At 38.7% G+C, this 27129-nt stretch overlaps 2 protein-coding genes across 2 annotated transcripts; both read right to left on the bottom strand.

Annotated features, from left to right (window-relative positions):
- Positions 1-2207: 2207 nt before the first annotated feature.
- prph (peripherin) lies at positions 2208-7605 on the bottom strand. Its single transcript, XM_062444444.1, has 9 exons — positions 7055-7605; positions 5061-5121; positions 3893-3988; positions 3522-3686; positions 3313-3438; positions 3006-3226; positions 2563-2615; positions 2372-2445; positions 2208-2279 (listed from the first exon to the last, which is right to left on the bottom strand). Exons 1-9 carry the CDS (start codon positions 7600-7602, stop codon positions 2208-2210), a joined length of 1416 nt encoding a protein of 471 aa, XP_062300428.1. The 5' UTR covers positions 7603-7605.
- A 7642-nt stretch (positions 7606-15247) lies between these two features.
- pmela (premelanosome protein a) lies at positions 15248-22764 on the bottom strand. Its single transcript, XM_062442499.1, has 13 exons — positions 22704-22764; positions 21520-21615; positions 21283-21429; positions 20784-20918; positions 19689-19850; positions 19310-19594; positions 18388-18650; positions 17754-18267; positions 17473-17631; positions 17268-17370; positions 16443-16648; positions 16257-16347; positions 15248-15398 (listed from the first exon to the last, which is right to left on the bottom strand). The coding sequence occupies exons 1-13, from the start codon at positions 22762-22764 to the stop codon at positions 15248-15250; spliced, it is 2373 nt and encodes a 790-aa protein (XP_062298483.1).
- Positions 22765-27129: the final 4365 nt, after the last annotated feature.

Below are 27129 nucleotides of genomic sequence, written 5' to 3'. Positions count from 1 at the left end.
AGACTAAGCAAGCTGCCTCCAGTGTTACATCCAGTGAGTCATTTGGTACTTTGAAGGACAATGTTGGACTCTTTGCTGCCGAATCAAAATGAACTAAACTTTACGCCAGGTCAATGCACAATTATTGACTGCAATTGTTAGGTAGACAATTTAAGGTTAAAGGCTTACATTAGTTAAAGTATCTTAACACAGTACAGGACGGGTTTTCTACACATTGTTAAAGTAACTGTTAGCTGATATTTTCTGCTACGATACCAACCAAGTTACTTAGCCGCAGTTTAACGACGGAGACCGCGAAACGACTTTATATAACAGCCTAACTAAACTTACCAGATCAGTCAAATGCTGCAACTCTCCATCTGCCTTGTCCAGCAGCCGGTGGTGTATAATGTTGGATCTATTTTCTATCAGTAAGTCGTTTATTTCAGCCTGTTGTTTCACAGATCTGACAGCTGAGACAAGTATCGCGCCAAGACAGCGGATGTGGAATTACGTCATTTATTATATATTTATGCCCTGAGTTTGACTTTTAAGGTCCACCGAGCCAGCAAACTCTAGTCCAAACTCTAAACAAAACCAAATCGCCTGTGTTAGGGTTAGGAAAAGAAGGTAAGATTAGGGTTTGCGCCATGGTCGACATTTGGGTGTACCATAGTTTGAGGATTTAGTTAAATATATCCGGAGTTAGTGCTAAAGAATCGCCTGAGAGGTTTTACTCAGGGCAAAATTTACAGGACACACAAGGAGCCCTTCATACCATAGACATATATATGTCTAGCGTTAAAATCTTATGTGTTGTGTGTTTGCTTGTTCGCCTCGGCATTTGTCAATAACTTAAACATTTTTATAATATGATTTATAAAAAATAAAATGATTACATTTGATGTATAAGGTCACCAAGGTCCGCCATTCACATAGAAAAACAAACAAACAAAAAACTCAATATGTTTGGGGTTATCTGCTGGACGACCAGATTTGGGGGCGAAGCAACTGCTGAAGCAACTTGAAGGTAAAAAAAAAAAAAAAAGGACGGCCTTTTCATCTCATTATTTTCTTTGTGTTGTGTGTTGTATGTTTTTAATGCTGCAGCACTTTGAGATTCACTAATCCACCACAAATGACACTTATTATCATTATTATTATTATTCTTTAAATTATAATTATTACTGACCAAGCACAGTTTCCTCAATTAACCATGTTAATGTAGTCACAAACTAGACAGCCAGACTATCATCTGAGTTTCTTGTTGTTGTGATCATCAAACTCTGCTTTAAATACATTTGTTATGCCCTTGTCCCTTTCTGTGCATGCCACTGATTCTGAATGACTGACACCAAAATTTGACTCTCACAAATCCGGGAAGCTCTTGTACATAAAGTACAACAAGGTTATTATGAATACCTTTTATGGAACAGAGCACTGGCCTTATAACTAAGTCCAAATAACACTCTTGTAGTAAATATAAATGCAAAAAAAAAGTTATGTGGACAGACAACACAGATTTGCTCCAATTAAGTTTATTTGCACTTACATAATCATTCATCAGTCGTGCCAGATACACACAGAATTGCAAAGCACATTCAGTAAGTCTTTTCAATCAATGACTGTCATCTTTTCAGTGTTATCATTTTCTTGTGTGTTACATGTTTATCAATGATCACCGTCTTTGGAGATTTGGAGGTTGGAACAGTAAGAGGATAGCAAAGCGTCTAAAACATATGCAGATAAGTTAATTTATTATCGGTTTGTCCTTTAAGGTGTTGACCAGAGGGTAGTGTCTCAAGTTTTGTTAGTAAGTCTATGACACAAACAACTAAAATCCTTAACTTTTCAAACTATTTTTAGACTGTTGTTTAATAGTCTGCTACAAATTTGTGGTCATCTAAGGATTCCACAGGATTGCACTGTAAATCAAGGCCTCGAGTGGTATGTTAATAAAGTGGTTCAGCTTAGCCCTACAGATGAGACAAAGTGTTCAGCAAAAGTTAGTTGGTTTTAATAGCACCAAAGTGACAACTTCTAAAGGGATTCATTTAACATTGCACCTATACTGAGAGACTCTTCACTAGACAATGAAACACAACTAGTTGGAATGAGGACTAAATAGGTCAGTTTTGTTTTTTCTCATTTTTTTTCTTCTTTTTTTTTTCTTACAGTTTTTTCCCCTGTCGTGGCACTAGCCTTCACATTATCTATTTTTATTTAATTTACTCCTCATGGTCATCCATGTCAGTGCGTCCTGGCTCGCTCTCCTTCTCCCTCCTGGACTCTTTCACCACCTGATTAAAAAGAAACACTCAGATTAGAATTTAGCTCTTATATCAATTTCTCACGCTGAAATATGTATATATATGTATAATCGTTATCGTACCTCTCCATCTCTAGTCTCAACTGTCTTTATCACAACGGTCCTCTTGGTCCCGCTGTCTGGAATGTGTTCATAGTCTGTAAAAAGCAGATTAAACAAGACATTTACATTCAGATACATTACAGACATTACTGTTGTATCACAAAAAAAGAGGGTTTTTTTCTTTGCTGAATCAAAAGAGAATCATAGCTTACCTCGCTCACCCAGATGATTTGTTATGCCCAGATTGAGGATGGGTACAGTGATCCTAAATGGGGAATATAAGATTTGAGTGTTATATACTAATGCTTTCTAAAAAAGTAATTAACTTGCAGGTTTGACTTGTGTAAGAATTGCCCTACAGTTCTTAATGGACATAGATTAAAAAACTGTCCATTGTGGAAACATAGCTGTAACATTTTGCAGCTCTATGGTGAAAAAGTCAACATCCAGAAAGTCATTAATAACACATTCAACATGCAAACACCTTGCATTCCTTTTGTATAGAGTCCAAAGGGACACACGTCAACTTTTGAATTTTTCGCTTTTTAATTCGAGAGGAAACTGGATAATTTAGAGGAAAGTCCATCTTGTATCCAAAGAGAGAAATCTATAAAACAGTCACACAAAAATTGGACCATGATATGTTCTCCCTCACCTGTTCTCTTCTCCCTCCAGCAATTTACGATAAGTGGCAATCTCAATGTCCAGAGCCATTTTGACATTGAGGAGGTCCTGGTACTCTCGAAGGTGGCGAGCCATCTCCTCCTTCAGGTGGCGGATCTCATCCTCCAGTCTACCTACGTTGTCCTGGTAGTTGCCAATCTCATTTCCAAACTGGTCCTCCATTTCACGCATCTGCCTCAGCAGAGCCTCATTCTGAAAAAACATGTATTAAGGGGTAATGTGTACAATGTAACGCTATAAATTAATTCAGAAAAATAAGATGTGGTGTTTGTCCTCACTGTGTTCTTCAGTGCATCAACTTCACAGTTGAGAGACTGAATCTGCCTCCTGGACTCGTTGGCCTCCTGCTTGGACTGCCTCAGAGCATCACCATTGCGTTTTGCAGACTCAGTCAAATCAGCAAACTGCAGGAACAAACATGAAGCACAGAAGCATGAGTATGTGCTTGTGTTTTCCAGTGGGATTATCTTTCTGTCTGTTGGCCTACCTTGGACTTGTACCAGTCCTCCGATTCTTGCATGTTCTTCACAGCAATGGTCTCATACTGGGCCCTGATGTCCCTCAGAGCACCAGTTAGGTCTGGCCTGGAGGTGTGGTCCACCTCCATCTTCAGCTGCTGGGTCTGCACACTCACTTGTACATCCTGGATTTCCTGATAATACAAGCATTTGCACACAAACACAAATGTCAAATCAAAGCCTTGGCAAGAATTTTTTAAATGAAAAAATAACAAGTTGCATCTTCAGTGTAACTAGTACTGTAGATGTCCAGACAACAGATTTTTTTTTTTAAATTACTCTTGTTTGAAGGGACTTTCCCATTTCTACACGAATGGTGGGAAATGGTGGCACCACTTACTTCATCATGGATCTTCTTGAGGAATTCAATTTCGTCCATCAGTGACTCAATCTTCCTTTCCAACTCCAGGCGGGCCAAAGTGGCATCATCCACATCCTAATTGTCATATTAGATAAACATTGTTTATGTTGCAATAATAGAAATATGTCACCTATTGCACCATAAGCATCATAAGCTTCATTAACAACAACAAAATACAAAAGAGTGTATAGCCATGCTCACAGCTCTGGAAGTGGCTTCCTATACAGATTCCTCTATGTCAATAGTCTGTTTATGTTGGTAAAGAATTATTACACATGCACATTAACATTGATTGCTGAAGATCACCTGATCAAATTCAAATTCAAAGTTGGATATGCCAACCTTTTCCATGGTTTGGGTTAAAATAGTTAGGTTTATGCAGAAAAAAGACTTGCATATGGTTAGGGAAACGTCATGGTCTGGGTTAAAACAGTCAAATTTGGAAAAAAATATCCTGTGTAATGGCACTTAACGCCCCACATGATGATAAAAATGTCCTGGTTAGTGGTCTACAAGAGGTCCATCAATGAATCCTGGAAAAAGATTCTGCACCAATAGAACAAACTAATATCAACATGGAAAACCAGTCCGGACCAATAGCCTGTGGACTATTGACAAGGATTCCTGTTCCGTGTCAATAGTCTGTAAATTAATGCACCAGTTCTGTTGCCTAACCAGTTTTATGGTAATGTTCGTCATGTTCACCATTTTAGTTTGCTAATTAGCACAAAAGTCAGAGTAAAGCTAAAGCGGATTTGGTAATTGATGGTGTTGGTAGTCTAAAAGTGAAGGTTCATTGAAGTCATTAGGCAACTTTCATGGCAATCCTTTCAGTATTTCAGATATTTCAGTCAGACTGATCAACCAACAGACTGACAGACATTTCCATATGTAGAGCCAAGTGCTTTAGCCAAAAAAGAAGAAAGAATTTTTTTTTTTTTAAGTCTCTGTCCACTGCAGTAGTCTGACAATTTAGATGAAATTGTAGATGAAAATGTATAAGTCTGGTCTGACATAGTACTGCTCACTCCGGGGTGACACTGGAAGTGTTGCAGATGAAACAAAGCTGTTCATTTTGACCTGCCACCCGAGCCTGAGGACACTGTAATCAATATGTTAAACACGGTCCACCCAGCTGAGTGTTTACCTTACGGAAGGCAACCAGGTTATTCTCAGCATCTGCCTTCTTCTGGGTTTCCTCATCCAGCCTTGATGACACAGAGAGAGACAGAATTTCAAATAATTTGGTAATCTCTGTCAGAAAAAATTTACAAGAACATCCTTGCTGTCTAAAGTTGCACCAGGGCATCAGCTGGCAAAAAGCTTTCTGGATCAATTAGTTAATTCACTGTCCTGTAAAAGGGTTTTGGGAGTGCGCCCAGTGGGATCAGCAGCTGTTCCTTTCAACTAATGCAGTTGCTCTACTGTTCAATAAGGTCATCTGGACACTCAATAAAGTTATGTAGACATACTTCTTATCTTTTTAAACATTTTAAACTGTGATTGGATATTTAATATTTAATTCAATAATTAATATTAGCCAGTAAACAGTCAAAGGAGAGGTAATGGGGGTAACATTTTCAGTGTAATTGGATAAAAATGGAAAAAGGACATTATGTTCAATTTCTGAAGGCTTCTTATCATTATCCTGCAGAAAAAATTCAGTTAAAATTCATGAGTCACGAGGATGAGTCATCATAAATTACATAAAAATGTCAGACACATAAGTTTTGTCATTCTATGATAACTTTTTTTTTTAGAGATGGGGTCCATGTCTGGATGTGGGTCTGTCCTGTCCGACAGAAGTCATGCCCGGGCTGGACATAAAGTAGATTAGAGTGGAAAGCATCACAGAGTGGAGCCTGCTTCCTCATCTTTAATTCATGTGGTGTTACAGTGGGGCCTTTTGTCCTAATGGGGTCTCTGGCACCATCCCATCAGTACAGAGTGGCAGTGAAAACATACCTAATGGAGTCATTGAGTCACATTGATTTTTCCTGATGCTATTCTCACCACGCTTGATATTCAACCTCTCTTCCTCTGGTCCCATTTCCTCTCCCTCCCCTCCCCGCTCCTCAGTCGACCCCACCCTGTGTCTGGTTCATCAATCCATCCTCCTCCTATCTCCTCTCATCTCCCTGTGTGCATGCATATAAGGCATATAAGTGTGTGTGTGTGTGTGTGTGTGTGTGTGTGTGTGTGTGTGTGTGTGTGTGTGTGTGTGTGTGTGTGTGTGTGTGTGTGTGTGTGTGTGTGTGTGTGTGTGTGTGTGTGTGTGTGTGTGTTCCTAATAGTGTATACATTTGCGTTATTTCAGGAAATCATTCATCACAGCCATACTTTTCTGCAGGGTTTGCTGTCATAGGGTTCACCTTGTTTTATGTTTAAATTACAAATGGAGAAGACACTCTGTGAAGGCTCATACACACTGCAAAAAGCTGATACACATGATGCAGGGCAGTGCCTATGGTGTCCAGTCTGCTTGAGGTGCCACGCCCTACACCAGCATCTTTATTGGTCTCAAGTGGCAGACATTCAGGAACTCTACTCCTCCTCTCCGCTTAAAGTTGACAATGGACGCTGTAATGTTACAGTGTCAGTGAAGGATATCATGGTGGCATTGGTTGCCCACACCCATGGCTCAATTTAGGCTACAACACTGGCAAACCCACAATAGACCAATATTGGAATGAAGAGGGGAAAAAACTGTTGTGAACACAACAGTGTGGTGGCATGGAAGAGTTCACATGTTTTTGTGCAAATTTGTTCTTTAATGTTCATGATCATTCTTTAAAAATATTTGTATTATATTCAATCTTTATTGGATTACAATCTATTTACTTTGTTTTATTACCCCATAATTCACCTAAAATGTTGACATGATCTATCTATCTATCTATCTATCTATCTATCTATCTATCTATCTATCTATCTATCTATCTATCTATCTATCTATCTATCTATCTATCTATCTATCTATCTATCTATCTATCTATCTATCTATCTATCTATCTATCTATCTATCTGTCTATCTGTCTGTCTGTCTGTCTTTCTGTCTTTCTGTCTGTCTGTCTCAAGCTTCACTTAATTTATCTTCATGTCTTCACGAACCACACTTTTTGTCATCATGTTGGTACCAACCTCTGCTTGAGCAGGCCCAAATCTTCAGCCAGGTTATCCCTCTCCAGTTGGTACTGGTCCCTCTCCTTTCCAATGTCATCCATCTGGCGCCGCATCTCCCTCAGCTCCTCCTGGAAGATCTCGGAGGCACGGTTGGGCTGGCCATGCTGCTGTTGGCCTTTGTATTGGTTGAGCTCCTGCTGCAGTGCACCATTCTGCTGCTCCAGGTAGCGCACCTTCTCGATGAAGCTGGCAAAGCGGTCGTTGAGCTCCTGTAGCTCGGCCTTCTCATTGCTGCGGGTGGTGAGGAACTCCTGGTTGACAGCCTCAGCCAGGTTGAAGTCCACCTTGTCATAGGAGAGGCGAGGGGGCTGGGTGCTGGAGCGGGAACGCTGTTGGTGGTAGGTGGTGGAGCGGGATGCCACAGCAGGTGACACCGAACGCATATAGCGTCCCCCGGACATGGGCATACGTGAAAATGAAGGAGAGTAAGAGGACACGGTGATGGGGTGTGGGCTTCCAAAGGTGCGCCTGTAGGAAGTGGAGGTATGCATTGTATTGTGGCTCATGGCTGGTCTTGTTCAGTTCTCTGCAGTTATTCTCTCAAGAGGTGGAAGGGTGGCAAACTGGAGGCTTGGAGATGCTCGTCAAGCAACAGGACATCAGACTGAAGAGGATGGGGGTTTTATGCTCTCAGGCTAGCTATCCCTCCATCCTCACACCCTCCTCTCCCTCATTTTTCCTCACCCCACCCACATAAACCCTTCCTTTCTCAATCACTCTTCAGCATATAAGCTTTAGCCACTCCCTACCCTTCAGAAATAGACCCTGCCTCTCTGTGCTTTTACCAGCGCTCTGTCTTGCTCTCTGTCTCGACAGCTCCACCCTTTTTAACCAGAGCACTTGGCAGGAGGCCAGACTAGCTTCCACATTGCTGCTTTGATAAATAAAGATGTCTTCTCATGCCCACCCCTCCTCACATCTCTGATTTATGTCCTCTTTGACACTTTACACTGGTGCTCACTTATTGAGTCTCAGTTTTGATTGTTGTTTCTTAAAGTGGTTCCTTCAACTTCATCTTCTGTTATTCTTGCCTGCACTTGTAATTTTCACAGCATTATTAACAAATGTGTCAAGGATTCTGTTACCTATTTCTCAATTAGAAAATGTGAAACTGAAGCTTAAATTGGATCACATGGATAAATTGATTTTGATTCTTTTTCCCCTCCATTTATCTTGCTCCCACTCTCTGCTCTCTCTCCTTTTACAGTAATGGAATACTTTATTGATATCCTGGGCGTCTGGGACAGAGCCATGACTCTGCAGTTATTCTATCCTTTTTAAATGCACTATATCCTGTAATTCCTGTTAGAGTACGGGCTGTCAAATAACTGTGGGTGTTTCTTGGGGGCAATGGGTTTTTGGTGCAGGTGATGTAACAGCAAAGTTGTACAGAGTCTGAATCAGGACTCAGATGACACAGGTTGAGGAACAGTGACTAAAGTTATAGCAGTTTCAGAGACTCACTGACTTAACCAGCATACATTTTTAAAAGGTTAGGAGCCATTATCACATTTTCAATAGTTTAGAGTTTAATGTAACATTCAAAGCAATTATTTAAGTAGCAGCACACCCTGTAGCCAACTGAATACAGTCAGTGCTTGAAAATGATACTCTTTTAACTAGTCAATATTCAATATTCAGCACCTTTAGCCCAGAAAATAATGTATTTTGATTCGAAGTAAGTTGTAATAATTCTGTGAGCTGGCTGTGTGTGTTTTCAAAGACTGTAGTAATTTTAATTGAGGTCTGCAGACAGGCCACCAATCCAGCATAAAGTTGATGTAATTCTGGGCATGCTCAGTGCTGACTGGGTGTGTCGCTTTCTTCCCTTTTAGTGCCTAGTGATGCTTGGTACCTCCTGTCCATGTATTGCTCTAATTTATCTAATCAAATATACAACCAAATATAATGTTTTTTGTCATGTCTTTTTTTTTCTTCCAAACACACTTCAGTCTGTGTTGCTGAATCAATCAATACTCAGCACTGTTTTGAACTGGTTTAACTTAACTTTGCTCTTCCTAAAAGGGACCATCTGGAGCACACTAGTAAAAAAAAAATATATATATTTATCTCTTTTTCTATCTCCCATTCAGAAACACACATCTACACACTTGACTTTCCTCCTTGCAGGTTTGAATGTGTGCTGCTGCTGAGGCCTGGCTTTCTGTGTAATAAATGGCCCATGTTAGCCGTGGCCCTGTAATCTAATCAACCTGCTTTATGGTCTGTAACTCTCTCCCCACTCTCACTCCCCATCTGTCTCACTCTCTGTCTCACTCTCTCTGCTCAGAGCTCATCTCACTTCCTATTTTTTTGTCCTGCATTTTAAAAACAGCATGTATGTCAGAAACACACACACACAAAACATACAATTAATGATTTTGGACTCGACTGTGTTAGTAACACTAAACTTCTGCCAGATGTTACCATTAGCGATTGATCCTTCTGGTTCTCAGACTATTTCCCACAGGGGCCATAAATTCAATCATGCTTCTTTGACAGGATCAAGCTAGAATATCTACTCCCATTTCCACACATTGAACTCACAATATGTGTGTCATGTTTCAAATCTAAATAGGTATTTCGATATGCCAGTCTTATGGGAAAATAAGGTATAATTATATTCTGTTATCATTTCATTATGGACGTTTGAGTGACATCATATTTTCCTATATGCTTTTCATGTGTTGGGTGTGGCCTCTTGTAGGAAATCTAATCAAATATGTCCTCAAATGCAACCAGCAATGACAATAGCACAGAGCATTGCTGCAGAAAAAAAGCTGCAGAAAACTGTGCCTATAGCTCCATTTACAGCCCCTGTGGGTAGGATGTGAAAATGTCTGTGACTTTTGCGACTCATAGTGGTAGTGTCCCAACCCTATTGTCTGACAAGAATGTCAGTATTGGACAATTTTGTAAAACCCTGGATTATACCGAAGTCAACATTTTTGTTTTTACAACATTTGTGCATGTCATCTTTGAAAAGATGGTGGTTATTGTAAATAAACTATGGTTAAAGCATGGTTGTAGTAACACAAGTAAAACAATTAGAGAAGGACTGTGGTTATGATTGGTAAAAAGTAGTAGCATACATTAATTGCAAGTCTGTGATGGGACATGTACTTAAGACAGGCCCATCCACCACCCCATCGTCCTCAGTCTTGCAGTCAGGTGACAGAGAGAGTGATGCGGGAGAGCTGCCCCGCAACGGAGGGACAGAGTCAAGCTACCGGTGAGAGAGAAGAGAGAGAGAGAGTCCTAGTGGAGTGGGAGGGGCTCGCTGCCCCGTCAGACAGTCTGAGCAGGATGGATCAGACAATGATCAGACATTTAATTTCAGCGATCCTGCATTATGGCCAACTAAAATGACCGAGTCTGATAAAGTAGGAGTAGGAAGAGCAGAGGAGAGGCATTGTTGGGGAGACTTAAACTACATGTAGTTGAACTACATAGCTTAACTACAATTTGCTGTAACTTGCTGGTAGTTAAACTACATTCATATTTTGTGCTGCGTCAAGTATTTCAACTACTTTTTGGGTCATTTTTTGTATTTAAACTACTCAATTTACAAACTACAGTTTTGGTCAATAACATGAAATATTATTATTTTATTTTTTTAAAGATTTTGTTGGCATAGACACCTTTATTTAGCAGCGTATATAGGATGTGCTCTAACCACTCGACCACCTGCACATGAAATATTTTTTATTAAAAAAAGACCTACAGTATATAATATAAATGTTATTTTACCATTATTGTGTTCCGGAACTCTCTTTGAAAAAAGGCATGAATCATTTCATGACATGCCAACATTGTTGTTCAAGACACACTGATCTATAATATGTCTACCTCTTTGTATTTTTTATTATATTTTTCATTTTCTCTTTATATTACCCAACATGTTTATAGATTACCCAACATGTCTATGGAGAACCTACAGTATGTTGACCAACATGTCAGTTTTTTTTCTTTAAAAAAATAAAATTGAGTTGAGAGGCATATTTTTGCTGGCATGTGAATTTTTTGTAGGCTATTATATTTTGTTTCATATACACCACATGTTGATTTATTTAACGCTGAGTTAAATGAGTATAATGAGTATAAGTAGTTGCTAAAGCTACTTTTTTTAGCTCCAGGGGTAGAAATGTAGTTTGTTCAAACTACTGTCAGGCTGAACTACATGTAGTTTTACAAGCTATGCTTGCAAGTAGCTTCCCCAACAATGAGGAGAGGAAGAGCAGAGGAGAGAAGAGGAGAGGAAGAGCAAGGGAAAAGGAGAGATCCGGGTGCGGGGGGGCCCATCTAAGATTATCTCGTCCCGGGCCCATGCAAGACTGTCAGCTGGCCTGACTACAGTGTTGCCATAGGATGTATATTGTGATGTGCAACCAATACGAACTGATTTTCTGAGGGAACTGGCCTGAGTATCCTTTTAATTAAAACAGTTATCAGCTGAGTCAAAGAGTATAGTTGTAGTTTTACAATTGTAGTTTTACTATAAGCTGTAATTACAAAATACACTAGAGATTTTTTTACACTATTTTATAATGACCAATACAGAAATACCCCCAAGCAGTAATATAATCTGAGGTCTAGCATGGTTTAGATGCTTGCAAGTTGTTTGCCACAGTGTATGTGTGTTGTTGTTTTTTTAATGCTACCGCAAGGGGGCGCAGCGGGTGGATAACTTTAAAGGGGACCTATTCTGCTCATTTCAAGCTCTATAATTTTATCTCAGTTCAGCATCTGTATAAAACAGGAAATTTAAGCTTCTGTCTCCTAAAGGCCCCTCTCTCGAGGAGCCCACTGTTCTGGTTTGTCACCTTTCCAGAAGCTTCATCACAGCCGACTTCTGGACACTCTGGAGGCTACGTAAACAAACCATGAAACATATGTAGTAGGAATTCACTCTCTTTCTTCTTCTTCTTTCATTCTTTTCTCAAAATGTCACCTTCTCAACTACATCTGTACATGTTTGTGCCAGAATCTGATTTGAAATATGCAAGTGAACAATGCAAACAATACATGGAAAATCCTTAGCAAATCCTTAGCAACAACCTTAGCAACAACCTTTTATTGGTCTGTGCAACAATCTGAGGTAAGCTTGTCAGCAAGATAGAAAGAACATTACAAACGAAGCATTCAGAGCAGGTTAAAGCCCTGGCTTTTGACTTTCAGGGAGCATTTCTTCATACATTAACATCAAGTTTTGGAACACCAAGTTTAACATAGGTATCCAACATAATAAGAGAATGTAAATAACAGAAAACCTCAAAAAGGTCACAACATGAATATATACAGTGATTGTGGGCTGCAGTGAGGCTAACTGCTAAGGTAGTTAGTTGCTGAGTATAACAGGGTCAATGTGGAGAACAGATGAAGGAAACGGCATCTTTTTTAAGATCTGTTACTAGGAAGTGCTCAACAACAAGGAGTGCGTCAAATTAATCAGAGCTGTGAGGCTGCTCAGCTGGTGTCACCTCACTGACTCATCTCCCAGATTAAAGCCCAGTCAACAGCCAAAGTTGGAAGTCTGGTCTTGTTATCTGACAAACAGAGACCAGTACACTGCCTCTCCAACCTTTGTCTGGGGCTTTGTGACACTACAGCCAGTAATTGTGGTTTGCTTTGGCTGTGACAATGTGAGGATGTTGTGACCTACTAAAACTGAAGATCTGATAGGTCTGTCTAGGCCAAGATAGAGATCATCTGTGAAAAATGATGGTCTGTTGGGGCTGCAGAGCACATCAGGAGTGAATGGAGACGGCCAAACAGCACTTAGTACATGTGACCAAGAGACAAGTTAACAGCCAAGAATGATTAATGACTGTGTTTGGTAATTAGTGTAATGGACCTCTGCAGTGTGGGAAGATATTCATCTGGAATACGTATGTAAGTAACGAGAGAGGCAGCAAGCGAGGACATTGTTGAATAGTGCATGCATGCATAATACATGCCAATACAAATTTAAATCCCAACAGGTTTTGATGAGAAACGCGGAAGAATATGTCTTGTCTTTAATTTTGCTACATAGAAACCAATTTGTAAATTACCTTTTCCAACATTTGTATAGAAATACAATACAATAAAACCAAGCATTGGGACAAAATGCAACAGCCTTTATGAACAATTTTCATAAAGTTTGATTCGTGCACGCTAACCATGTTATCAAGAGCCATGATTTAATTTAATTCCCCGTCAGACCGCATCTTTGTTCTTGCCATGTAGGCCTCGCTTGTTCCATTAAAGACTTTTGCTGCAGTGACGTCAGCCTCTTTTCCTGCGCTACAGTGTCATACAATGTGCATGTTACTACCAGCAGCTCTTTGTAAGCTCAATGTATTGAGGTAGCCCGAAACATTTGAGTAAATCATTTTAATTGAGCAGAGAGCAGAACATGATGGTAATATTTCTGCAGCACACCCAGCTACAGTCTGTCCTGTAACCACACCACTTTCTGACCACATCTTTGCTGCCTGATCCAAATTGTTCATGATATAGTCATACATATTTTATAAAGTTATGGTTTGCTGTAGTTCAAACACGGAATCTTTTGTTGTTTTTACAATATTGTACTGTATTGTGTATAGGCGATGGGAGAAACTAAATACATTTACAAATATAAGGTACTTGTACTAGAATATTTCCATTTCATGCTAAAAATCTTTTTACTCGACTACATTTATCTGACAACTTAAGTCACTAGTTAATGCACGTTTTTATTTAACATAAAAAACATTAGAGGTTTATAAAATATGATGTAGTCTTACAGATTAAACTAACAGGCAGCATATAAAATATTTAAAATTAGCTCTAACTTGACCATCTACTTCTAGAAGTAATGCATTAATGATTAGAGCATTGATTTTATATTGTGTATAATAGCATTTTGTCTGCATTATGAATCCTTTTACATGATATTTTAAGTATATTTTGCTAATAATGCTTGCATGTATATAATATATTCATATTGCAGAGTTGCTGTACTTTTACTTAAAGTAAAGCATCCAAATAGGGTTAGGGTTAGGGTTAGCTCTGAGGGTTTAACTGACATATTATCACTTCATGTAATGTATATGGTGAACATTATTTACACATCCAGCAGAGACAGCACAACATCTTTGGATGTCGTTATCTTTCTGTGCATCTAATTTATATAAATCCAGTATGTGGTATTCAGTAACTCCTGAGAAAAATATCTGGCTGGCTGTTTGGTGTCAGTCAGTTTATCACAGCTGCCTGCTGCATCTCTAACTGATGATGATGAGAGCAATAAGAATGAACCAAAACAGTAAAGTTGCAAGTAGAAAAAACAAAACAATGAGCTGAAAGATGCCAAAACGCTCCACAGACCTGAGGGGAACTGCAGCATTGGATGATATTTCTCTGTTTGATCACTTTGAGCGACACCTTTCACATCACATAAAGTAATTTGATCCATAGTTTATGTAAACATTTAAATTAGAGTAGCTTCATTAAAATAGCAATTAAATATAATTAACATTTGTTCTGGTGTGTCGGTTCCTCAATATTTTGACCCTGCTATTGTGTGGTGTTGCTCCTATGATTCAATAAAATTATTAAATGTTCTTCTTGATGATCAGATTAAAAACCCAGTTTTACCAGCGCTTTAATTGTTGAGGACATGAGATCCTGTGAATTTCACATACAAATTGTAATCAAATGTATAGGAAAAGGAAAGACATGATGGTGATAAAGTTCCATTTAATTTCTTTTAGGATAACAAACACAATAATGTTCTGTGACGCACGTGATTTAAATTACGTTGTAAGTAAATTGAACTGAAATCAATTAATGATTTCCAATTGGTTTGGTATAAGTAGGCCATAAATAACAGAATAAATTATGGCTTCTATAAACTATTAGTGCCAATTAATACAAAATACTGTAGGTCAAAATAAATATTGCTTTTCTCTAAAAATGTTTCAACATTTCTTATTACACACCTGAATCCTTTCTATTTCTATATGATGTTGTACAAAGGGCAACTGGTTCGCATAACTTGGTTCACATAATTGGTTCTGCTTTAATACATTGACTGGGAGTTACAATATACAGTTAGAGTATTATGTGTACGAAGTCGATATGTTAGCAGATATTGTTGTAGAGTGCATGAGCGGATGATGATGTTCACACAACCCTCCCCTGAAGAAGTGGACGGCTTTCTCCTGGTGACTGTCGGCTCAGCAAGTTCCACAACAACAAAGGCACTGATGTTACGACTGAGCTTCCTCCATTAACGTCATGGTCGTCTCTCAGTGGCTGGTACTGCTTGAACCGCCTGTTTAAAGCCATGAAACAAGTGACAAGATTTCACCCATAGCACTCATGGCACAAAACGGAATATGAGAATTTCTCCTTGAATGTTGTATGAGTTTATATGGCATTAATAAAGAGCCAAACATTTTAGAAAGAAAAAGAAAGAAACCATTAAAGAGACACCAAAACTAACAAGAAACCAAAAAAAAAGATTCGACTCATAACTATTTCTGCGAGTTAGATACATGTACGTTAAATATAAAGCTACAGCCAGCAGGTGATTACTTACCTTAGTATAGTGTAGTATAGTATAGTATAGTATAGTATAGTATAGTATAGTATAGTATAGTATAGTATAGTATAGTATCAAATTTAAAAAGTACAACTTCAAACTCCTCTGAAGGTCACTAATTAACATTTCGTATTTTGTTCATTTTATCAGTACACACTGAAATGTAAAAACTTTTGGTTTCCGAGTGGTTTAATGTTGAAACAGTTTAGAGGTGCTAGAAGTCAGATTTTTAAACTTTGGACACAGTTCCCCAGTTTCCAGTCTTTGTGCTAAGCTAACGTCTCCTGGTTGCAGCTTCATATTTAGCGTACTGATTTGTAGATTTTGTACAGTACTGATCTTAATCTAACTCTTGACAAGAAAATGAATAAGCATGTTTACCTCGCACCATGCTTTGTGACACTGTTGGAGTGAGCTAGTATTGGTTTGAACTTCAGGAAAGGTAAAATTTGTAAAAGGTTGCCAGTAAATGTATATTAAATGTAATATTTTTTGTAAATTTCCTAATACTGTATAAGTAAATAATGCACCGCTGATGATTAGACAAGATATGGTGTTGATATTGTTCATGCTCTTACTGGCACTTACCTGTACATCAAACCGATACAACAGACAACGCAGGCAAGAACCATAACGCCCAGCACTGTAGCAGCAGTTCCAGCTGGGGAACCTCCAGAGGCTGCAATTGAGGCACATTATTCAGATGAGAAGAAAATAACATACAGATTAAGTATTGTGAGTGGATGTCAATAAAGGTTGTTTTTTTTAACTCACCTACTGCTACACTGACTCTAGCACTCGTCACAGCAAGACTGACATCGTTGGTCAAAGAGACATTCAAACAAAACACTCCGGAGTCATTGAAGAACTGACGGAGAACGATTTGACAGTCTGGAGATGGTGAAGCTGCATTACAGACCGTTTCCACCGGAGTGATGCAGTCAGCATCCGAAATGACTGTGCAGATCTCACTTGGCAGACTGAAGAAAGGCGAGAACAATCATCACAAGTGCAATCGTAAGTAGATTTGTTATTACTATAAATATTTAATTTTTGTTATAAACATACTACACAATTACATGACATGGTTTCCATTTAGGCTAACAAGAAGATTATAAATTAATGTTAGTTAATATGAATAGCTGGACTAGTACAAATCTCTACACCTGAGAGAACCTTATGACCTTGCTTGTGTGCTTTATATATTGAGTCGCAGGCACTTGAAGCTTTGTAATATTAACATGCAGTTCTTCAAAGTGACAATTGTATTTTTGTATATGTGTATCAGGTTGATTATGATGATTGCACAAACTGACAGGCCACCAGAGGTGACAACTTCATGGGTTGAGAGCAAAATAAATCAAAAATGGGTTGCATCTGTGCTTTTGTCTTACTATTCTGAAGTTGTTTTGTGCCAATGTGTCTTACAAACAAAGATAAAACTTACTTTGTTTTTAACAGATTATCAATACGTTGTTTCATTTAGTTCGGCAATTTTGACAGAAAGAGTTGTGTACTTTTAGACTGAGGTAATTAACGAGCACAATCGTAACTTTTTAACTAGCTCAGTCTTAATACGCAATGAATGTTACTACTCACCTTCCTTGACAGGTAATGGTGACATCCACAGCATTCTGATCCAGCGCTGTCGCCATTGACACAACATTGGACACCTGCACAATCTCTACACTTTCAATACCCTCTGCAGGGTTGGAAGAGAGAACAAGAACCATTAAACCACACTCTATTAAGCTATGATGAACTTCAGACAAACTGCTCTAATAAAAAAACTGTGTTGACTTACGGACAACATCTACAGAGGTGGCGAGGGAGCCGTAACGGTAGACCATGCAGTCAGCTGTCAGCTCCGGTGCTTGTCTTTTAGCCACAACGAGGGCAATCTGCGCTGGATCTGTTTCCACCTCTGCTTGAACTTCACCTTCAGCTGTAACCGTCTCATCACCTGCTGGTTCTTAAAAAATAAATGATCACAAAATGACAACGTTACGACATGGCTTTCATTCATTCATTATTTAACACATTTTATTTAGTGTGTAATTATTTGAGTTTATAGTAAATACAGACCTGCAGGAGCTTCAGTAGCTGCAACCTCATTCTCTGTTTCTAGTGTTTCGGCCTCAGTAGCAAATGCAGCTTCGGCTGGTGCTGCCTCTTCTACAGTTGTGCTCTCAGTGGCAGCAGGAGCTACAGCATTATCAGCAGGGGCTTCTGTTGCAGCTTGGACAACCTCTGTAGCAACATCAGCAGCAGCAGCAGCAGCCACAACTTCAGTTTCTTGATCCTCAGCTACTTCTGCCACAGGAGCAACAGTAACAGTGTCAGCAACTTCTGGAAGGACAGTGGCTCCTCCGTCAACTGCAGCTTCTTCTCCCTCAGCAACAGGGGCAACTGAAGCAGCAGCAGCAGCAGCGTCAATCACAGCTACATTTTCTTCAGCTGCATCTATAACCACTGCAGTTTCATCTGCGGCTGCTGTGTCAGCATCTGCCGGCTCTTCAGCTGCAGGTGCGACAGGGGCAGCAGTGGCCACTTCTCCTGCAGCAGCAGCATCTGTCTCCACAGCAGCAGTGGCTGTCCCCTCTGCAGCAGCATCTGTCTCCACGGCGGCAGCGGCTGTCTCCTCTGCAGCAGCATCTGTCTCCACGGAAGCAGCGGCTGTCTCCTCTGCAGCAGCATCTACTTCTACAGCAGGAGCGACAGTATTGGCAGGATCTTGTTCTGCTGGAACAACAGCTGCATCAACTCCTGCAGGTGCTACTGAGGCAACCTCCACCACCTCTGTGTCTGTATCAACAACCACTTCTCCATCATCTGTGTTTATGGCAGCTTCAGCTGGCTGCACAGAGGCAGCAAGTGGAGTGGCGTCAGAGGCAATTGCATCTCCTCCGTCAGCTGGGACAGCTCCAGGGGTGGAGGCCATAACGATTACAACTGGGGCAGCAGAAGCGTCAACAGGAGCCACTGAAAGAAAAGTGTAAAATAAGTGAGTAAAACTTAATTCATCAATCACATAGAACAGTATATGGGTCAATGACGTATAAGGATTTAGAACAACTCAATTGTAGAATAATAAAAACAAGCATATCTAATGCAGTAGTTCAAACATTCACAATGTTGTGTACCTGAAGCTCCATATTATACATTTGAAATTAAGTGATTTTAGTGGGTTTTTCAAGATTAATTGGCACTGGCCTTTAAAAATAGTCATGTGGTGCGACCACGATTCATCTTGAAATAAATGAATTTACTTAACACGCTTCACATCTTTTTTTACAAGTTTTCAGTAATATAAAGTGTTTGGAAACAAAGTATTTGCATTTTTTTTTTTAAATCTTTGTAAATGATGGTCTTTTATTTATATAAGACATTTCAAGATGAATCATGGTCGCACCAAAGGACTTTTTTTTTTGGCCAGTGCCAATTAATCTTGAAAAACCGCCACTAAAATCACTTTCAAATTGTAATATGAATTGTCAGGTACACAACATTCTGAATGTTTGAACTACTGCATTAGATATGCTTGTTTTTATTATTTAAAATTGAGTTGTTGAAAATCCTTATACGTCATTGACCCATATATGTAGAACAGATGAAAAAGAAAAATGTGTTTAAACTCCTACCAGCAGTGGGGTTTCCGCAGCCATTGGGGATACTCGCCATCAACACCACCTGAGGTTTGAAAGTCCCAACAGCGAGGTATGTGTGGGTGACAGTGCGTTCCCTGGAGATCAGAGTTCCTGTGTTGTCACCAAAGTCCCAGCTGAAGCTGATATCAGCGGCACCGAGGTACTGGCTGGGATCATGGAGGTTGACGCTAAAAGCGATGGCTCGGTTCTGGATGAAGTTTGTGTCATCCTGGTTTATGTCATTGACTTGGCTGAGTGATACGGTGAAGGGGACTTGGTCTGGTAATGGAACAGAAAATGTATAGATGTCATAGTGAGGGTAGATAATATAGACTAGACATTTTAAGAGTTTATAAATCATTGGATGGGTCACCTGTGATAGTGAAGACTGTGGAGGCATAGCCAAGGGGGATGAACTTGTCTTTGCCACGGCAGTGATAGATGACAACCTCCATGTTGTAGGAGCCCAGTGGGATGTTGTCTGTACCAATGGTGAGTGAGGAGGATGGTCCATCTGCCACCTGCCAGTAACGCCCTTAAATACGGCAACAACATGATTACTCAGAGTTGACTGGTTTTAAATGTGGAGACACAGATGTCACTTTCATTCATGAGATTGTGATCAAGTTAAAAATATAATTTTTATATAATTTGTTGACAAGCTGTAATAGAATAGGTTAAATTTCTGTTCCTTTTTGTTTCCTAATTTCCTAATTTCAATTAAGAAAATGCATCTTCATCAGGGAACACATAGGTTGGCTTATTCATAGCTAATTGACTATTGATGCCCCATTTGGGGTCATTTGGTTGAAAATAATTTAATTAAGAATAGGCATAATGTAAAAAGTGACACAGGGCCCCAAGACTAGAGAGGCATAAATGCAGGATTGACCTAAAGGCCAAAACAAATGAGCAGTTAATTAAATGACAACAGAGCTGAAAACATGTATATGTGGCCTCATGGTCCCCTGAGGGTCTGAGGGCCCCAGGGCAATTGTTCCCTTTGGCCAGGTTTAAGTTAGCCTGATGATTTGAAATGAACAAATAGTAAACTGAGGCCATTGTGTGAACAAAACGTCTCACTTACAAGTTAACAGCACAATTAAAACCCTTAATACATAAAAAAAATGTATTTCCAGCAACAGTGTGTCTTGTGAGTGTCTTAATGTTGTATTAATGATTTTTCATGCCAAATATAAAATGATCAAAGAACATCTTCAGCACAGACAAGAACTTTACTATAACGTCTTTGTTTATGATACAACCTGGGGCAAATGTTAAACTTTAACTTCACTGGATCGAGGAAAATCTTGCCCTTGATACTCTCACGACACTTTTATGCTCAGTTTTTTGGCTCTTTTCAGGTGGTTTGTATTCTCATTACAGAAGTTCTCTGTGATAATGTAATTTCAAGTGAAGCACAATGTAAAAGGTTTCAAACAGACATTTTAAAATGAAATATCTTTACCCCATGTCTTCCACACAAACACATAGTGGGGTTTCTTGTCCTGGCTCCTGGTGAACGGTGTGCCGTCAGGGAAAACTCCGGTCGACTGAGTGTCTCGATCTGGATACACAGCCTGACCCTCCACATACTGTTGTCCTGTGAATGATCAACATAAATATATAACATGATAATATAACCAGCAACACTGTATATTAAAATGAGGTGAAATAAACTAAGAATACATTTTCATTCGTAACATCATGATGAAATTCTCACAATTTCAGAATCACATTTGTTACTAATGAATAAATTACTAATGTGAGTGAAGATAATTATATAGTTGCGTCTTTAATAAAATGATAAACTATCCATTCTTAGCTGCTTGTTACTACTTCTTGGTTTTGTGCATTTATGAAAGGTAGCAACTTCTTTATTTCACCAAATTTACCCATTCAGACAAAGTTTGTGGTGATGCCTCCCCTTCACAGAGTCAGTGCTATTAACAGAAAAGTTGACTCACCATTGATGGTGCAGTTACGCGCCCAGACCACCTGACCATCAGAGAGCACAGTCTGGTTTGGTGGGAAGTTGAGATTAATATTGAAGGTCGCTCTTGCTCCAGTCAGCGTGGGTGCATCATTCTTAAGATCAAAGGTTACTTCACCACCTTAAAAATAACATCACAGACAAATTTTACATATTTATATCATATGGTAGAGAAAATGAGTCTTGCACAGTAGAAAAGAAAGAGCCTCACCAGACCAACAGTTTCTGAATCTTTGGTCTCCATCTTTCCACACGGGATACATCCGTGAGTTCCATGAGCGGTAACGTGTGAACTGACTTCTTTGCCCTGGGAGAAAGATTACAAACTCTTCAGAAAAAGAAATTACATTCTGCAGCTCATATTGTTCCCCCAAGTATGTTCAACAACCAAACATGATGAGCGTTAACAGTTAAGCAACAAAATGGAGTGACTTTTTACAAGTTATTCTATCTTTAAAAATCCTGTTTATTGGTGTTTAATTGAGTTATTTGAACATGATGGAAATGCTGATGGAAATAAGAGCAGGTCTAGTGTTTTTGGTGTTAAGGAGGGTGAGGTGTGTCAGGGTTCTTAGCGGTGGCAGTCACACGACCTGCAATCCCCCTCAATCCCTTTCATGTGACTATCAGCTGAGTAGCAGCATCAGTAATCCCAGTTTAAGGAATGAGGGATCCCAGACACTCGGTGTGAGTGTGAGAGAATGACTGGGAGATCATTTTAAAAATGCTATTGCTTAAAATACTCTCAATATAATGATTTTTTTTTAAATGAAAAAAGAACATAATGAATATTGATTGATTGATGATGATGAATAACAGTAGAGTTACACACCTTGCACAATATTTGCGCTTTAGAGTTATGAATGCAAATTGGCATAGAAAATTGTGTAATAACGTAAAATTGGCGTGTAAAAGTTTACATATTCTACATCCATAACAGAATGTGGTGTTAGCATGACACAGGCGTAAAATGACAGATCAAACAATTTGCTGTCCAAACAAAGAATCACTATTTCACAGATTCAGACATACATTTGCGGTTAATGGGAAGCAGAAATGCATTAGTCACAGTAATCTCAATTTCACAAGTTCTCACCTCAAATTGCTGAATTTAGCAACACAAGACACACAAAATGTCCATCTTAATAAATAATTTAGACTCATATCCAAACTTCTTCTTAAACAAATGAGAAAAACGTAATCTTTTTTGCAGTTAATTTTTGTTTGAGTGGTCATTACTTTGAAATGGGACATGTGGAGAAGAAAGAAAGTCTTGAAAATCCTTGAACATACTATTAATTACATTTTTGCAGTGTAAAATAAAGAAGAGCTGAGGACATTTATGTACCGTTGTCTTATGAAAGTTTTGTTATCCATAATTTCAGGTGTACTCACTTATTGCAGTGGCAAATGTAAAAGCCAAAACCAGCAGCAGCAGTGATTCCAGAGTCCTCATCCTGTATTTGGTTGTTGCCCTTCTCTTTTTTCTGATCCCCGATCCTCACCAGGCAGTCCTGAACCCCAACACAACTCCCAGAGAGACTTAAAAAATGTCTCCTCACTCTCTTTAAGAGGGTCTCGGACCTGAATTACCATAAGTTTTCTTCTCACCTCTGACATCATGTAAAACAGCACCGCCCCCTTTAGTGGAGAACAGACAGTGAGTACTGTTTTGTTAACTTTTGTTGTGTTTTGTAAGAACTGTTTCTCACTCACAGCTGCTCAGTTTTTATTAAATTTCCCCCACAAACAGTGTTTTATCTCCAGGTGTACAGTATGTGAGTCACGTCAAAAACAAATTGCAAATGCCTTGTGATGGAAAAATGTTTTTTGATGCGACAAAAAGGTGTCAGAATGCAATATTTACAGTGACTTGAGGCAAAAAATGGGTCCTAAATTAAAGAGAAAGTGAATATTAGTCATTTAAAGTGCAGACATTTATTGGGAAATAAATGGGTGTTTTTTGCAAAGTGTAAATGAAAATGTTGTGCCTGCTTTAGGATGACAAGTGCTGAGATCCGTGAGCAAAAGAGTCATGCCTGTTTCAGACGTATGACCTTACAGCTATGTGTGCATGGGCGTCACAAGATGAGTGTGTGGGCGGAAAATCAATAGCATCCTTTTATTTCCTCAGCCATTTCTCCATATCCTGCTGTCCTCCTCGGGCTGCCGCAGCTCTAAGAATCCCAGCAGCACTCAGACTCAGATGATGAGACCGATCATCCTTTATGGTCCAAAAGTTTAGTCCAGAGGAGATTACGATGCATTTAGAGGACTGAGATGATTGATCCTACAAATGAATTAAAAAACATTTTCACTCAAAAGGTGTTACATCATAAAATATAAATCAGTTTCCACAGATATTTTTCTCTTGCATGGTTTTAGTCTCTAGTTACATCTAATCCAAGACAAAAATCATCACTCGTGTAGCATTTTCTGGTAACACAGGGCAAAGAAAATCAATAAATCCTGAAACAAGATATCATTGACAGATCACAATTAATTATTAATGTTATTCTGAACACTATGCTCTATAAAGCTGGGTGATAGAAAAGCAACATTTCCATTTGTAATATAAAAACCAGATGGCAACACAACCCTCAATATATGTACAAATATGTTCAATATATGTCTAAAATATTGAACATTCATGAAAGATGTTGCTGCAAAAGAAAATGGATTGAGCGTTGTTGGTTAGGAAGTTCATTCTAATATACTACTCACCAGTTAATATTCAAATAAAACAAATGTTCATTATAGGAATGTTCTTGAAGAAAAAAATGTTTTTTTTCTTAAAGGGCAACATATGAAGTTTGTAGATAAGTTAATAATAATTTAATTTAAAAGAAAAATTGGTTTAGTCTGTTTCTCTTTGTATTCATGTGTAACTCTTAATTTTCCAAAATTCCACTTCCAGAAATTCTTAATTTCTTTGAAAGGGTTAGCGATTTGGTAGTAAAGGAGAAATATGCTCATTATTGAGGTTTTAAGAAACAATCCATCCAATACCATGCACATATGTAGTGCAACACAAAACTACACAATGAAAAGAATTTTTTTTGAAAAGTATTTTGTGTCAGTTAACAATTGTCAGTAGTATATTATTAAGGATTGTTGCAAATTAACAACCTTAATATGAAAACCAACTTTTTTTCTGTTTTTTCATATAATCATCAAGGACCTGAAAATTCACTGTTACTTTTAAACTGTAAGCTATAAGCAATTAAAACTAAATAAATAATAACTTTATATATGTATGAAGTTATATAGAGAACAGATTATTGAGTAATTGTATTGGTACTAAAAGATAAACTCTATTAACTAACTAACTATTTACTCTGATCAGAGTGATGGTGGTTTTCCCAGCGATGATGGCTCACGGCTGAGACTGCTCAGGCTGCACTGCATGTGACCTCTCATGTGCTCAGTTCAGGAGGAAATAAATCCTTCCCACAGAGCACCTGACTTCACATACCACAAACAGTCAACTGCTAGCTTCTTAAGTCCTTACTGTATATAATGTTTTTTAACAACATTGTTCCTGCCTGGGAATTTCATTTAAAATTAAGAGAGTTGTATTTTAGAGAGGAGATGTCATGGTAAACTTTGGAAATTTACGGCTGCTCGCTTTCCAGGAATAATTACAGGTGGATTTAACTATGTGTTGCACAGTTTCATAGTTCAGGATCTCTGGTAGTTTTGTTCACAGCTAGTCTAACTTAATGCTTTTCCATAATAACATTAATAAGTGACAAAAATCAAGTATTTATAGAGCTGAAAATAATTAAGTTTTTAGCTTATGGAGTTGCCTAAACTGTTACAGTGTAGTTCCTCTGGTTTCATAGGGTAAAAAAGCGCAATTATGTGTGAAAAGTAATCGGAATTCATAGAAAAGAAAACCAATGCCTTAAAACTTATATAAACTCACACAAACCCTGAGCCCTGCCCCCACCTGCAGTCCCACACATCCCCACACCAGCTTTCCCTTTTCACGCATTAACTCACAGAAAAGCACTGTTGTGTTTTAAAATCGACAAAAAGCCAGATCAATGTGGCCATTTGGTTTGTGAAAGCTCAGAACATGATCAGACCAGACAGTCAAATCAGTTCATGAAAAAGTCATTAAAAGGCATTCAGTGCATTCACAGACTACAAAACCACAAGGCTGAATGAAACATCTCTCATTTTTGCATTTGTGACCCTAATTCCTCCTTTATCGGTTAAAAAATTACTTTTTTTTACCACAAACACCAACACTGCTTAATGGGAAAGCAAAAGAGAAGGAAAACAGGAATCCAGCACTTTTGGATGTGGACTAGTCTAGAAGAAATAGGGAAGGTTTCCAGCCCCCCGCGACCCTCAACATGAGAAAATATAAATATGCACATACATATATATATATAAAACAGCGTTAATAAAAAACAACATACAATGCCAATATAGCAACATGTGGGATAAAAACTACATCCATTAACTCACATACTGTATGTATAATAATATCAATGAAATAACTTCTTTGTGAAGGCCAGAGACGTCACTTTACATATAAATCTGCTGGGTGGAGACACGCCAGGCCTCTGGGTTCTGATCATGTGCAGTGCTGGTATGAATGCTTCCATGTCTAGAAAGACCAACAGAGGCCGTTTCTTCATACAGAAACAAAAGACACCAAATGCGTCATCCTGGTTCACATTTCAGATGATTTTAGTTTACTTGTCCGAGTAGGAAAAGCAAAGGTGTTTCTAATAACTCAACCATGGTTCAATAGTATTTCAGTATGTTTGACAGTGAGCCAGCATGCACACCACCAGGACCCTGAAACTGAAACAACTCATCTGAATTCAGCCATAATTTATTTGATTATTTATGCTTTTCTTACTGAAACATGTCAAAATGTCATAGTACCATTCAAAAACTTTACATTTAAAGCCTCTTCACAATCTGATCATACACGTGTTTTCACTCATTTGGGCTGATTAGACTTGATTAAACTACTGTTTAACGTTGGGTGGAGTTATGCTAAAGGTTTTCTGATGTAAGTAAACTTCACATATGTACAAGAGGAATAGATTTATAAGAATCATAAAATTTTAACTACTCCCACCCCTAATAGTGCAATACAGCCGACAGGAAATGTCATCAGCCAGTGCACACAAATGCAGAATAAGAGGCTACAGAGACGTGATCCTCCTCTTGTTTGAGTTTTCACTGTCAAGTTTTTTAAATGTTCTGAAAATATAAACCTGAGTTCCTTATCAGACCCGACAGAACTTCAGGAACATTAAAGCTTACTTTGTCCTGGTGGCTTATTGGTTAAGACGCATACAATATGATAGTAATGTCCTCGATTTGTGTCCCAACTGGGGACATTTGTTGGGAGGGCAGGGTATTAACAGGCAACCAGCAGCTCCTTTTTTATCCCAGGGCCCCCTGACTGATTTATCTTGCCCCTGGGGGGGGTCACAGATACAGGATGGGATGCTCATGACCAGGGGGACAAAGTGGTCTATGAAAAAGAATGAAAAGGGTCTATGAATTTTCTTTATTTAGAAATGAAACAAAAGTTAATGAGAGCCAAAGAGAGAGAAGCCACACAACAACAAAAAAAACTCTAAAACTAGAGCTCAAAGATGCCAGACTCCACTGCCACTTGATGTTGCCATCTGCTGTGTTGCTGTGCATGTGACGATACAATCTATTGAATCTCACTTGAATCTATAGATCAGTGAAAGATTGGACAACTAGAGAGAGCAATTGTGTATCTCCTTTATTATTACCTGCGGGATACTGTGTGTGAAATGAAATTTACTCTTCAGAAACC

The sequence above is a fragment of the Scomber scombrus genome, chromosome 3, assembly GCF_963691925.1.
Source record: "Scomber scombrus chromosome 3, fScoSco1.1, whole genome shotgun sequence".
Taxonomy (NCBI): domain Eukaryota; kingdom Metazoa; phylum Chordata; class Actinopteri; order Scombriformes; family Scombridae; genus Scomber; species Scomber scombrus.
Note: the sequence above shows the minus strand (reverse complement) of the source record. Positions and strands in the feature narration are given on the sequence as shown.

Excerpts from the sequence above, each read along its gene's own strand:
- prph (XM_062444444.1), bottom strand. The coding sequence starts at position 7,602 with ATGAGCCACAATACAATGCATACCTCCACTTCCTACAGGCGCACCTTT. Across the intron at positions 3,227-3,312 it reads TTGATGCACTGAAGAACACA|AATGAGGCTCTGCTGAGGCA; the intron begins GTGAGGACAAAC and ends ATGTTTTTTCAG. Across the intron at positions 2,616-3,005 it reads CTGGAGGGAGAAGAGAACAG|GATCACTGTACCCATCCTCA; the intron begins GTGAGGGAGAAC and ends TTCCCCATTTAG.
- pmela (XM_062442499.1), bottom strand. The coding sequence starts at position 22,764 with ATGAGGACTCTGGAATCACTGCTGCTGCTGGTTTTGGCTTTTACATTT. Across the intron at positions 18,651-19,309 it reads CTGCGGAAACCCCACTGCTG|TGGCTCCTGTTGACGCTTCT; the intron begins GTAGGAGTTTAA and ends CTTTTCTTTCAG. Across the intron at positions 18,268-18,387 it reads AACAAGATCCTGCCAATACT|GGGACAGCCACTGCTGCTGT; the intron begins GTCGCTCCTGCT and ends GCTGCTGCAGAG.